This window comes from Tasmannia lanceolata, unplaced genomic scaffold, assembly GCF_043159265.1.
Source record: "Tasmannia lanceolata isolate RefF3 unplaced genomic scaffold, GAP_Taslan_0.1 ptg000008l, whole genome shotgun sequence".
Lineage (NCBI taxonomy): Eukaryota > Viridiplantae > Streptophyta > Magnoliopsida > Canellales > Winteraceae > Tasmannia > Tasmannia lanceolata.
This window is the reverse complement of record NW_027518685.1, coordinates 63,847,721-63,860,529: the sequence shown is the minus strand read 5'-3', so window position 1 is coordinate 63,860,529 and position 12,809 is coordinate 63,847,721. Positions and strand designations below refer to the sequence as shown.

At 40.8% G+C, this 12,809-nt stretch overlaps 1 protein-coding gene across 6 annotated transcripts in view; it reads left to right on the top strand.

The window, feature by feature from the left end:
• Positions 1-12,809, top strand: part of LOC143885457 (putative cyclic nucleotide-gated ion channel 20, chloroplastic) — a 156,801-nt gene that overhangs the window by 109,224 nt on the left and 34,768 nt on the right. For all 6 annotated transcript variants that reach the window (XR_013253277.1, XM_077389647.1, XM_077389650.1 and 3 more), the window contains one exon: positions 8,006-8,135. Coding sequence is in view for 5 of the 6 variants with exons in the window: in XM_077389647.1 (XP_077245762.1) it covers positions 8,006-8,135 (130 nt within the window). In the remaining variant the exon portion in view is untranslated. The remainder of the gene's footprint in view (positions 1-8,005; positions 8,136-12,809) is intronic.

Sequence of the window (12,809 nt, the reverse complement as noted above, 5' to 3'; positions counted from 1 at the left end):
CCTTGCAAGTAGGGTTGTCCTAAGCTTGTTGTAAGATGGTGGCGTGTAACCCTTTAAATTACTATCACAAGCATATTTTATCACTGCTCTAAAATAAGGAGATCGGACAAGATTAAATGATAGCCCCGAAGAATAAAGCATACGAGCTATCATTGTATCCATCTCATCCCTAGAAGCCATGTTAAATGACTGGGCAATCGGACTCTCTAAAAGTTTCCTTTCTCTAATAGAGTGGTCAACGGTCATTTTTGGCAATGGTACTAAAGCTGCTACCGCATTTTCCATTTGCTTTCTTTTATCCGCTTCATCACTTTCTTTCTTTAAGGTATTTAACATCGTGGGGTCTAATGCAGGACATTTTCTAACTCCTTTCCCACTAATATGCAGCAAGTGGGATTTCACTCTTGAATATGAGCCTCTGAATTCTTCATTACAAAACTTACATTTGATCTGCCAATTCCCTCCCCCACCTTCACACCGGCGCAACTTCTCTACATGATTCCACAGTGGGACATCTACATTCTGGTTAACCTCTTTGTCCGTATTGTTACTAGTAGACATTTTACCTGTGAAAAAAGAATATTTTGTGAATATGTACTTGTTTTTTAATTAGTCCCAATTCGTTATTCCTTCTAAATTCTAATACTTATTTTTTATTTTATAATCAATTTTGCAGGACTAACTTGTTGGTGCTAGATGGATAAGTTTTTTTTTTGGTACACGGCAGTTCATGAAAAAAACTATAACAAATGCCATTTAATAAAAGATTTCCTTCATAAATATTTTTCTTCCAATCTAAAACAGGCCCTCGGTGAAAACATTGGCTTAGTGAAATAGTTTTTTTTTTTGCAATCTAAAGAGCCAATCTAAAATAGGGCCTCAGTGAAAACATTGGCTTAGTTAAATAGTTTCTTCTTTTTTTTGCAAGCCAAACAGGGATTTGTCAAAAAAATTTCTTGCAATCTAAAGAGTAAAGATAGACATTAATCCAAGCTTTCTTGCAATCCAAGTAAAACGAGAAATACCTGAAACAGAAGTAAAGAGGATTTTGACGAACAAACTATCTTGACTTTTGGTTCAATCCAAGCTTTCCTATCAAAACAATTCTCAACTTTAATATACCTAGTCTTTTTCAGAGAAAAATACTCACGAATTTTCAGAGAGAAAAACTCAGAATGCTTAGAATCTTCTCAGAATGCCCATGAATTTCTAGAGAGAAAAACTCAGAATCTTCTCAAAGTGTAGTGGCAGAGAGAAATCCCTAGATTTTTGCATAAACTGTTAGGATAGAAACATTCAGAATGCCGTTAAAAAAAATGAATCTTTTCAAAGTGAGAGAGAGAGAGAGAGAGAGAGAGAGAGGAGGAGGAGGAGGAGGAAAAAGAGGAAGAAGGTATGAAAATACATAATTGGAAATTAAGTCTTTTCTCTTCTTCCTTTTCTTCTTCTCCTTCGGAATGATGTAGTAGACGGCAGCCCTTCCACGGAAGGACAGAAATTGCATTGAACCACTCGGTTCTACATGAGCCAAAAAGAAGTTGCACACTGATATTCCAAACGTGGTGTAAAGAGTAAAAATAGGGAAGGTTAAATATAGAAAATAGGAAGAAAAACCCTACTCCTTTGAAGAAGATAGAAAGATTGTCTCTCTGATAAACCCTAGAAGGTGATAATAACCAGAAACTGATCTCTCTCTAAAACCTCTCTTCTAAATTGATCTTTCTCAAAACAACTGCTTGCACTCTATCGAACCATGAAGGCAGATGGATGAGTCGAGTCCCCTTGGTGCTCATTTTATCGTGAAAGACTCCCCGTAAATGGAAATTTTATCTATCTTTTTTTCAAAACAACAAAGTTTGACCCTCAGTAATCCTTTTTCATGAAATATCTTGAGAGAAATATCTGGAAACCTATAATATTTGGAAGCTGCCTTTTTTATCTTTTATAAATTGTAGCAAAGACTATCTATGGATTGCTTTTTTATCTATATCTTGGAAAAAAAATATCTAGAAAGGTAGGAAATCATGGGATTCGTGTCAACTAAAGCTGCATGCGTGTCTTGCAAGCCTCTCTGACGAATCTTTTAAAACGTTTATCTTGGGAAAATATCGTGAGACGTATGGAAGGATGGGATTCACATTAAATAACGCAGCTTGCCGTGTCGGATTCGTATTTTAAACGGTGTTGACTGGACGGAAACGTCTCGCCACGAATCCAACGCGTATCCGTGTCGAAACGTCTCGACACATGATACGGCATAGTGAGATGAAGAATCCGCGCAACATAGCCTTCAGGTAATCCCCTTAGTCTCTGATTCTCTTATTGCTACTCGTACTCGTTCACGTACGACTGCCCATCCTATTTCTAAGTTAGTCTGTTATGATCATCTTTCACGCAAGTTTCGCTCATTTGTTTCCAGTGCTTTTACTCTTTTTATTCCAAAATCAGTTACAGAGGCAATGGCTCACCCTGGCTAGAGAGCTGCGATGGATGCAGAGATGGATGCCCTACGCTTAAATCGAACTTGGCAACTTGTTCCACTACCTTCTGGTGCGCAGCCAGTTGGCTGTAGATGGGTGTTTACTATTAAGTATCAACCTGATGGGACAATTGAGCGCCTCAAAGCCAGGCTAGTTCCAAAGGGTTATACTCAGACGTTTGGTGTCGATTATCAGGAGACATTTTCCCCAGTAGCCAAAATACCTTCTGTTAGAGTGTTGATCTCCATTGCAGTTAATCGCGGCTAGCCACTTTATCAGTTAGACGTGAAGAAGGCCTTTCTTCATGGCGACCTCACTGAGGAGGTTTACATGAAGCAAACTCCTGGGTATGTTGCTCAGGGGGAGATGTGTTCATCAGTGTGTCACCTTAGGAAGGCAATCTATGGGTTGAAGCAATCTCCGAGGGCGTGGTTTGGTCATTTCAGTGGTGCGATTATGCGGTATGGTATGAAACAATGCTCAGTTGATCATTCTGTGTTTAGCCATCACTCCAGTACAGGATATGTTTCCCTAATTGTTTATGGTGACGACATTGTTATCACTGGAAATGATCAAGACGGAATACATAGACTGAAGATGTTCCTTCAGGAAGAATTTGCAACAAAGGACTTGGGTCTCCTCAGGTACTTTCTTGGAATTGAGGTGGCTCACTCTAAACATGGTCTTTCTCTATCACAAAGAAAGTATACTTTAGATATACTAGAAGAGACATGCTTTATGGGAATAAAACCAGCATCTTAATCCTATGGACCCTAATGTCAAGCTTCTTCCTGAACAAGGAGAATTATTGGAAGATCCAGGTCGATATAGGCGACTAGTGAGAAAGTTGATTTATTTGATTGTTACTCGACCTGATATCTCATATGCTGTACGAGTGGTCTGTTAGTTTATGAGTTCTCCTCACACTTCTCATTGGGCTGCAGTACTCCAGATTGTTCGAAACTTGAAAGGCACACCAGGAAAGGGATTATGCTTTAGGAAGAATGGTCATGAGATTATAGAAGGATTCACTGATTCTGATTGGGCAGGCTCTCCAGCAGATAAGAGATCTACGACTAGTTACTGTACATTCGTTGGTGGTAATATGGTGTCCTGGAGAAGTAAAAAGCAAGATATTGTGTCTAAATCTAATGCAGAAGCAGAGTACAGAGCTATGTCATATACAACTGGAGAGTTAATTTGGTTGCGTTCCTTCCTGTCAGAGATTGGTTTTCCTCCTTCCGGACCATCACGATTGTATTGTGATAACCGGTCAGCTATTTACATTGCCAACAATCCAGTTTTCCACGATCGAACCAAGCATATTGAAGTTGACTATCACTTCATTCGTCAAAAGGATCCAAAGTTGACCGCCACCATCTTTGCCTCCCCCTGACTCACGACCACCACCACGGCCACGACCACGCCAACCACCATCACGGCGGCGCCCAAAACGACCACCACCACGGCCACGATCACCCTTGCCATATGAAACATGAGCAAATCCATCCACTATAGGTTCATCAGACTGAGGTACCCGCATATTCTGGACATGGGAGAAGGCCTCTGCGAGGGTGGGAAGCGAACCAGAACTAACCAGCTGCTAACAGATCTAGAGATAGTCAGGGCCCAAAGAATCAAGAAACCGAACCACCCGCATCTCTTCCTAGCGCTTTTTAAGAACCTCATGATCAACAGTGGCAACAATAAGTCAAGCTCCTGACAGAGTGCAAGGTAATCACTGTAGTGAGATCCTACAGGTTTGTCTCCTCGCTCAAGACTAAACCAATCTGAAAAACGATCACAGATATGAGTTAGATTATCCACTCCTGAATACATCGTAGCCACATGCTCCCAGATTTCCTTCGAGAATTCCTTGTATATGTCTCCTTCCCTTGTCTTTATCTCTTTCCACTCTCGCAATCGGTCTCCTCTGGAATCTTGAATTGGCTTGCTTGTTTGGCGCAACTTCTACTATAAAAAAGCAATCTGATAGGTCTGTCTGGTCTGCTATTCCATCCCTGTAGATACATCATGGACATAGCGATATGGGGTGCCATACAGTCCCATAGAAAGGAGCAAACCACAACATCATCCTCATGCCACTGATGATCATAGTTTTTTTCTGCGGGGGACATAGCAATATGGGGTGCCATACAGCCCCATATCGAGTCAGTGCGAATCGGAGGAGAGCGCTGAAGGAAACTGATTTTTCTATGGCCAAGTAGATAAGTGTAAACCGCCATCTTCCACGGGGGGTAATTTGTCGCATCCAGTTTTATTGAAGTCATATGAAGGGGAGGCTCAATATTGAAGTAGCTAGACTGAGCAGTATACGATGAAGAATGGCCTTCATCAACCTTGAGAGTAGTAAGTTGTTGAGCGGAGGGCTCCATAGAATCAATAACAATAGTCGACAAACAGAACAATCAAAAAGTTTACCCCAATCACCACCGAAAAATAAAAACAAACTCCACAAGGCACTCAACAACCTACTGTAATGCCACAATAGCACTAACAACAACCACCACAAGGCAACAACACCTCAGCCAACAGACACAAGAAGACGATCACCAACAATAACCACCTCAGCACCCCCAAGAAGAAACAACCAAAAAGTGGCTATAACACACGTAGCCACCCATCCACTAGTAAATCACCACAACTGCGCCAACACAACCACCACCAATACATGCAATAGATGTACCATCTAACCTCATCAAACCACAACCAACAACAACTAAGGTGCTGATTTAGAGCATAGATAACACCATGAACCACGAATACCACGACCTACGCCCAAGAAACCACAATTCAAGCCTAAAAATAAAGAATTGGCATAAAAGGGTCGTGGGTGGAGAAAAGAATACGGCCACGACTCAGAAAGAGGGATAAGAGGAGGAGAGGGTACCAATATGCGAGATGGGTCGTGGGTGGGTGGGTAGGGACGGGGTGTGGATATACGGTTGGGGGTGGGGGGTATTAGGCAATGAGGCTGGGGGATACAGTTGGGCGTGGGGGGTTATACGGCAAAGAGGCTGGGGAATATACGGCAAGTGGGGATACGGTTGGGGGTGGGGGATATACGGCAAAGGGGAATACGATAGGGGGTATTACGTAGGTTAGGGTTTTACGGCCAAAAAAAAGGAAGGGCTTATAGTTGTACGGCAAAACAAAGTATTACGGAAATTACGTTTTTTTTTTTGTGTTTTACGGCAAAATGGAAGGGTTAGGGTTGACTTAGGGTTACTGGTTAGGATTTGGATCTAGTGGTATGATTCTTGCTTTGGGGTGAGATAGATTAGGTTAAGGTTTTGACGATGAAGAACTAGGATTCATCAACCTGGCTCTGATACCATGTTAGATGTTAGATTTAGGAGAGAAAGAAGATGGGATCGTATGTGGGGGAGAGTGAATGTCGTAAGCCTACTCCCCCCATACGTAATATATTTATGTATATATATTTGGAAGACAAAGATGCCCCTAAGTGGGCATTAGTACATTTAACAATCTCTTAGGGTAGATCCCTTCCCAAGTTCAAATTCATCTTGGCCCACGACTTATGGTATGGTTGGAGGGAGATTTGTGTTGGTGGCGATAGCCTAAAGTAAGGTGGTCCTCAATGGTGCGCGCAAGGTTTTAAATTTCGACCGAAATTTCGGGTTTCGGTCAACCTCGAAACCGAAATTAGGTAAACTCGAAACTACAAAATTTCAACTGAAATTTCATTTTGAAATTTTGGTCGAAATTTCGTTTTTCCTAAAATTTCGGTCCTCGATCCGAAAATCTCCAAAAAATCGGGATTTTATTCTTTATTTAATATTTCGGCCGAAATTTTGGTTATTTCGTTCGAAATTTTGTACGAGACAAAATATTATTTTATTTGATTTCGTTAAATTTCGTCCGAAATTTCGGTGAGGAATGAAACGCATTCCAAAACCGAAATTTGAAACCTTGGGTGCGCGTCGCCTGATGGCTATCTTAGTCTTAACTTTGACGGTTCTTGTTCGGTAATTCGGGACCCTCAGGGATTGGAGGTCTCCTTAGGAATGTGATGGGGGCTTCTATTTGGGTGTTCTCTTGGCCGATTGGCTTGGCTGACTCTAACGAGGCTGAAGTTAGAGCGGCTCTTCAACGTATTAGATTAGTGGAGTCTTCAGACTTTTCTAAGGTGATAGTGGAGGGGGACTCGAGCAACGTTATTAGTTAGCTGAAGGGTAGTAAATTTTTCCCTTGGAGATTTGCCTCTTGGATTGACGAGATTAGGGATCGCATTGGAGAGTCGGAGATCTCATTTAATCATGTTAAAAGGTCTGCGAATGCAAAAGCAAGTAGGCTTTCCAAGGATGGAGTAGGGAGGTAGGACCTCAAACTTTTTGACTTCCTTCCCCCTTGAGAGCTTCTCTCCTTTTGTCCTCTTTCTTTTGTTCCTCTCTTTCTGCTGCCCTTCTCAGGCGGCCTTGTATATTCTTTTTTTATTAAGGATACTTTACAATTCAAAAAAAAGTAAAGATCATCAAGAAGAAAGAAAAACCCAGATAGAAAAGAAGAAATTTACTGAGTTGGATTTTCTCTGCAAGAGATGGACAGAATCAGTTAGAAAAGATGAAAATTTCCTAGATTCTTTGGATCGAATACCTTCCAGGTTGCCATGAACAATAGCGAAAGCCTTTTTCCTTGCCAATCCATCTAGAAGAAAAAGAAAAATACAGAAGGGAAAACACGTCAATCTCCTTAAACGACATGAATAAAAAAACCTATAAAAAAGAAAAAGAAACTCAAATCCAATAAGAAAATAGCTATTTAGGCCTTTTTGCTTGGAGTTTTCCTGTTCCAAATGGGACTTACAATCGGTTCTGAATATCAAAATGAAACTGCGCGTAAGGAGTCGGAATCATCTCAAATCATGGAGGAAAAGGGTTTCCGAGAGAGACAGAGGGAGAGAGAGACGCTTGGAGGGAGAGAGCACGTCGGGTGGAATCTCAACTACGCGTATAAAAGGGGATTAAATAGGAATTACAATTTATTAAAGCCGGAGTGAACGACGCATCCATTTCAACCCTGAAACAGAGGTAAATGACATTCTCAATTTTATAGGGAGCGCGAGGGTACTGTTTGATGCGAAAGTACTCATCCGCGTAATAGATTTTTCGAGAAAAAAAAAAAAAACTAATAAGCGTATCCTTATTATGTAATAAGATATTTATGTATAGAGAGAGAGAGAGAGATGATTCATTGACACCTTTAACAGAACTTGAATCCCAACATGTATGTTAGTTCAAGTTTGATAATATAGGGCTGGTTTTTATCTTTTTATCAATGCATTTCCTATATGTTGATTCGTCTATACCAAACTGTTCCATAATCTAGTTTAATCTATGAGTGGATCTGAACTGAAAAAAGATTGCTTATGTATAACTTGGTATTGCTTAAATGTCTAGTGCATTTTTTCTATGTGGAGTATTTTGACCACAATGTCAAACCACTCTTGTTTCCTAACCTTTTCCATTGTTGAGGTAATGTAGGCAAGTGAGACAATCAGACAGATTTAATTGGGCTACCACTAGAGGTGTTAATGAAGAAAGGCTATTGGAGAATATGTCAGAGGGCCTACAAAGAGAAATACGCCTCCATCTCTTTAAATTTGTCAAGAAAGTGAGCTTCAGATCACTGTTGTTACAACTTCTATTATAGTAGTAGAAACTATAGAACTGTTTGTATAGTGCATTTTATTCCTGATGATTGAATGTTTCTTACCTTATTTTTATGTCTTTGATATCTTTGTCTCAAACATAGTTTGTCTTATGCATACAAGATTCTTTTATTGGGTGACTATGGAATGCATAAACATCATAAGAATCTTCCTTAGACACACCACCTAATAAAGGTTCATTTAGAAATTTCCATTCTCACCCCTTCATTTTGCTCCCACTCATGCATCTTGCACCACATAAATAACCAATAGCACCTATCGAATAAATGAAACTTACACTCGAATAAATGATACTTATACTGTTGACCAACTATATGTTGGAATTATCTGGACTAATTTTGCCATCATAAAAAAGGGGGAGATTGTTAGCCCAAGGTTCCCCATGGGTTCAACTAATCATCTTTTCCTTGTTGTTTGATGCTAGCAAACCCAAATTGATTGGTTATTATGGACTAATGTGTTGCCTTGTAGCACATGTCAATCCAAAGCTAGCACATTAGCACAACAACACAACACATGCTTGAGGATCAACATGCACAAATGAACAAAGAGAGCTTGCACACAACAGTGACATCGTCGTTGGAAGATGTCAAATCAAGAGCTCAAATGGAAGATCCCGCAAGCATGCCATTACACAATGCCAAGAGGAGCTTGAAGATGAACAAGCATTGGTGACCTACTCATGCATCCAAAGTGAAGATCCATTCAAGAGAGAGAGTCATATGGACCAAAGCAATTCAAGTGTTCACTTCCAAGCCCAAGAGCCCAAGGAAGACCTTTGGAGCCAATACAATCATGGTGCTATGTAGTTTTACGTTTTAGATTGTATTGAAGATCTTTTTCATGTGGTTTTGCATTTCAAAGTGTTTTTCAAACCATTCTCAAAACCAACTTTGAACCTAAATGTATTTCATGGAAAATCATCTTCAAAGGTTCCAAACATTGTTAAAACAACAAGTCAGAGCCCAAGAACCAAAGCCCAAGTGCCAAGTTGAGGTAAAATATTAAATGACACTAAATTAGCACTTCAATGATGGACCATAGACGAAAATACTATCATAACTGATGTAAATTATTTTCAAATATTTTTGAAAATATTTTTAACAGATAGATCTCATCGTTCCTATTCAAATCGAGTATAAGAGCATCAAAATCCGATAAGGAACGAGTGAGATATGAGTTTTACAAAACGGGCACAAAAAAAAAAATTTGCAGGCCCGGTTGACCAAACCTGTAATGACCACCCTTTTATTTTCAAACTACTATTCGTATTATTAATATAATTACTATTATTGTTGTTAATAATATTATTCCATATTGATAATGCGACCCAACTAATAACAATAGTTATTCAAGAACCCAAAAAATTTATTGATATTGACACCCCCATTAGTTATTTAAAAAAAGAAAAAACTCTGAACAAACAAGGGCATATATGTAATATCCCAGTAAAGATTAATTAGGGAAAGATAAAATTTGGTTTTGGAAACTGAATTCTCCCCAGAGATGTTGCCACACGTACACTCCCCAAATTGGGAGAGTGCATGTCAAGTGGGCCCTATTTTCCTTGCATGAAATTTTGCACTTTCACTTTTGCAGTTTCACTTTAATAAATAAAGATTAAAATTTTTCCCTTCCTCGGTCGTTAGACAAAGGTGGGTACTTGTTATTAGAATTAAGGTTAAAAAGGAAACAAATAAACAGTTAGAGAGCGAAAAACATAAATCAATTAGGAAATTAGGTATGTGGGTTTTATAGAAGCCCATCTACTTGGGTTTTTTTATTTTTCAGAATTGAAGAAGAGGTTGACATCAGCACAGTGCTTCATTCTACAGAAGGGGATTTTGTTGTGTACAACGATGCTTCCTTTAGGGGATTGGGTTGTGTTCTCTTGCAATCAGGAAAAGTCATTTCTTATGGGTCGAGACGACTGAAGAGGCATGAAATAAATTACCCACGCATGATTTAGAGTTGGTGGCAGTAGTGTTTGCTTTGAGGATCTGGCGACGTTATTTGTATGGAGTGAAATTTGAGGATTTTACGGACCATAAGAGCCTCAAATATCTTTTTGATCAAAAGGAATTGAATATGCGCCAGAGGAGATGGCTCAAATTTCTTAAAGATTATGATTTAACTTTGAGTTATTATCCTGGGAAAGCAAATGTGGTGGCGGATGCTCTTAGCAGACAAGAACGTCTTAAGCTGGCAAGTTTGATGATTGAAGAGTGGAAGTTATTGGAGCAGTTCAGAGATCTGGATTTCGGGACTTGTGAGGTTGGTGACAGTTCTTTCATTGCCAGTTTTCGAGTTCAATCAGATTTTCTAGAAGGGATTAAGACGGCTCAGGTAGATGACGTTGAGTTGCTGAGAGGAAGCTTCCTTGAATCGTCAAACTAGAGTTGCTAAGAGGAAGCTTCGATACTTGCTTGATATGACTCGCACGCTAATGTTTCAATTGAAAGTACCTAAAATATATTGGGGAGATGTGCTCCTCAGCATGTCGTCTTCGTAAGGCCCTTTATGGTCTAAAGCAATCACCTCGAGCATGGTTTGGAAGTTTAGTGTTGTCTTACGTTTTGGGATGAAATAGTGCGATGTTGATCATTCGGTTTTCCATCACAAGTCCACTGCTGGGCATATCCTTCTGATAGTGTATGTTGATGATATTGTAATCACAAGAGATGATAGATCTGGTATTCAGAGATTGAAGTCTTTTCTTCAAAAAGATTCTCTACAAAAGATTTGGGTCTCTTAAGGTATTTTCTCGGTATTGAGGCATTTTCTCGTTATGGTCTTTCCTTGTCACAGAGGAAATATGTGTTGGACATTTTAGAAGAAATGGGTTCAATGGGAGTGAAACCTGCAGCTACCATCAAAAAATGAAGTCCATAACCCCCAAAGGAGAGGGAGAAGTCTGAGGAGTCCAGAAGCAATCCCAGGAATGCTACGCCATCGCTCTCAAAGGAAAGAGAGCCTCTGAGGCGCTACCGGTCGAGCTTCTTGATCTCCTAGACGAGGCACAAATTGCTGTAAATGAAGCGGCAAAGGACCTTGTAAAAATACCACTGCATGAAGGGTCCGAGGAAAAGACAGTTCATATCAGATCTCTGTTGGAGGAAGGACTCCGACAGGAACTTATCCATTTTTTGAAAAGCAACGAAGACGTATTCTCCTGGACCTCCCGATGACATGCCGGGGATTGACCCCGAGGTAAGTGTACACCAGCTCAGCGTCGATCCAACTTGTAAACTAGTCAAGCAAAAACGGAGACACTTCGCCTCGGAGCGACAGATGGCCATCCGAGAGGAAGTGGAAAAGCTCCACCGCGCCAATTTCATCCAGGAAATCAGATATCCTAACTGGTTAGATAACGTGGTTATGGTAAGGAAATCCAACGGTAAATGGAGGATTTGCATGGATTTCACCGATCTGAACAAGGCCTGTCCGAAAGATAGCTATCATCTTCTGAAGATAGATCAGCTTATCAACGCCACCTCGGGTCATGAATTACTAAGCTTCATGGACGCATTCTCAGGGTATAATCAGATCAGGATGTACGAATCAGACATAGCAAAAACAGCCTTCATAACAGATTAGGGATTGTACTGCTACCGAGTCATGCCGGTCGGTTTGAAGAATGCCGGGGATGAACTACTAAGCTGCATGGACGCATTCTCGGGGTATAATCAAACCAGGATGTACGAATCGGACATACCAAAAACGGCCTTCGTAACGGATCAGGGAGTGTACTACTATCGAGTCATGCTGTTCGGTTTGAAGAATGCTAGGGCTACATACTAAAGACTGGTCAACAAGCTCTTCCGTGAACAGATAGGCAGGAACATGGAAGTATACGTTGACGACATACTGGTGAAAAGCAAGAAGGCCCCCAAACATATAGCTGACCTCCAAGAAACATTCCAGGTCCTGAGGAACCATAACATGAAACTTAACCGACCAAATGTGCCTCGGAGTCACCGCGAGCAAATTCCTAGGATTCATGGTCAGCCAGAGAGGCATTGAAGCCAACCCGGAAAAGATCAGAGCGGTGGTGGAGGTGACTCCACCTACTACTATACGAGAAATTCAAAGACTAAACAGAAAGATCGCTGTGCTAGGCCGTTTTGTATCTAAGTCAGCGGAAAGATGCCTACCTTTCTTCCAAGCCATAAAAGGAATTAAGACCGATCCCTGGACACCCGAGTGCTAGATAGCCTTTGAAGAGCTAAAGCGGAACCTCACCTCTCCCCCTCTGCTCTCCAAACAGGAGCCCGGCGAAGAACTGACCCTATACTTATCCGTGAGCCCAATGGCACTCGCAGCGGTATTGGTTCATGAAGATGCGAGACAGCAAAAGCCGATCTACTACGTCAGCAAGATTCTACACGAGACAGAAACGAGGTATCCGAGAGTGGAAAAATTGGCCAACGCATTGGTTATGGCCGCCCGCAAACTTAGACCATACTTTCTAGCCAACACAATAAGGTCCTGACTGACCAGCCACTTAGGCAAATCCTGCACAAACCAGATACATCAGGGAGACTTGTAAGATGGTCGGTAGAACTCAGCGAGTTCGATATCCAATATCGACCACGACCCACGATAAAGGCCAAGGT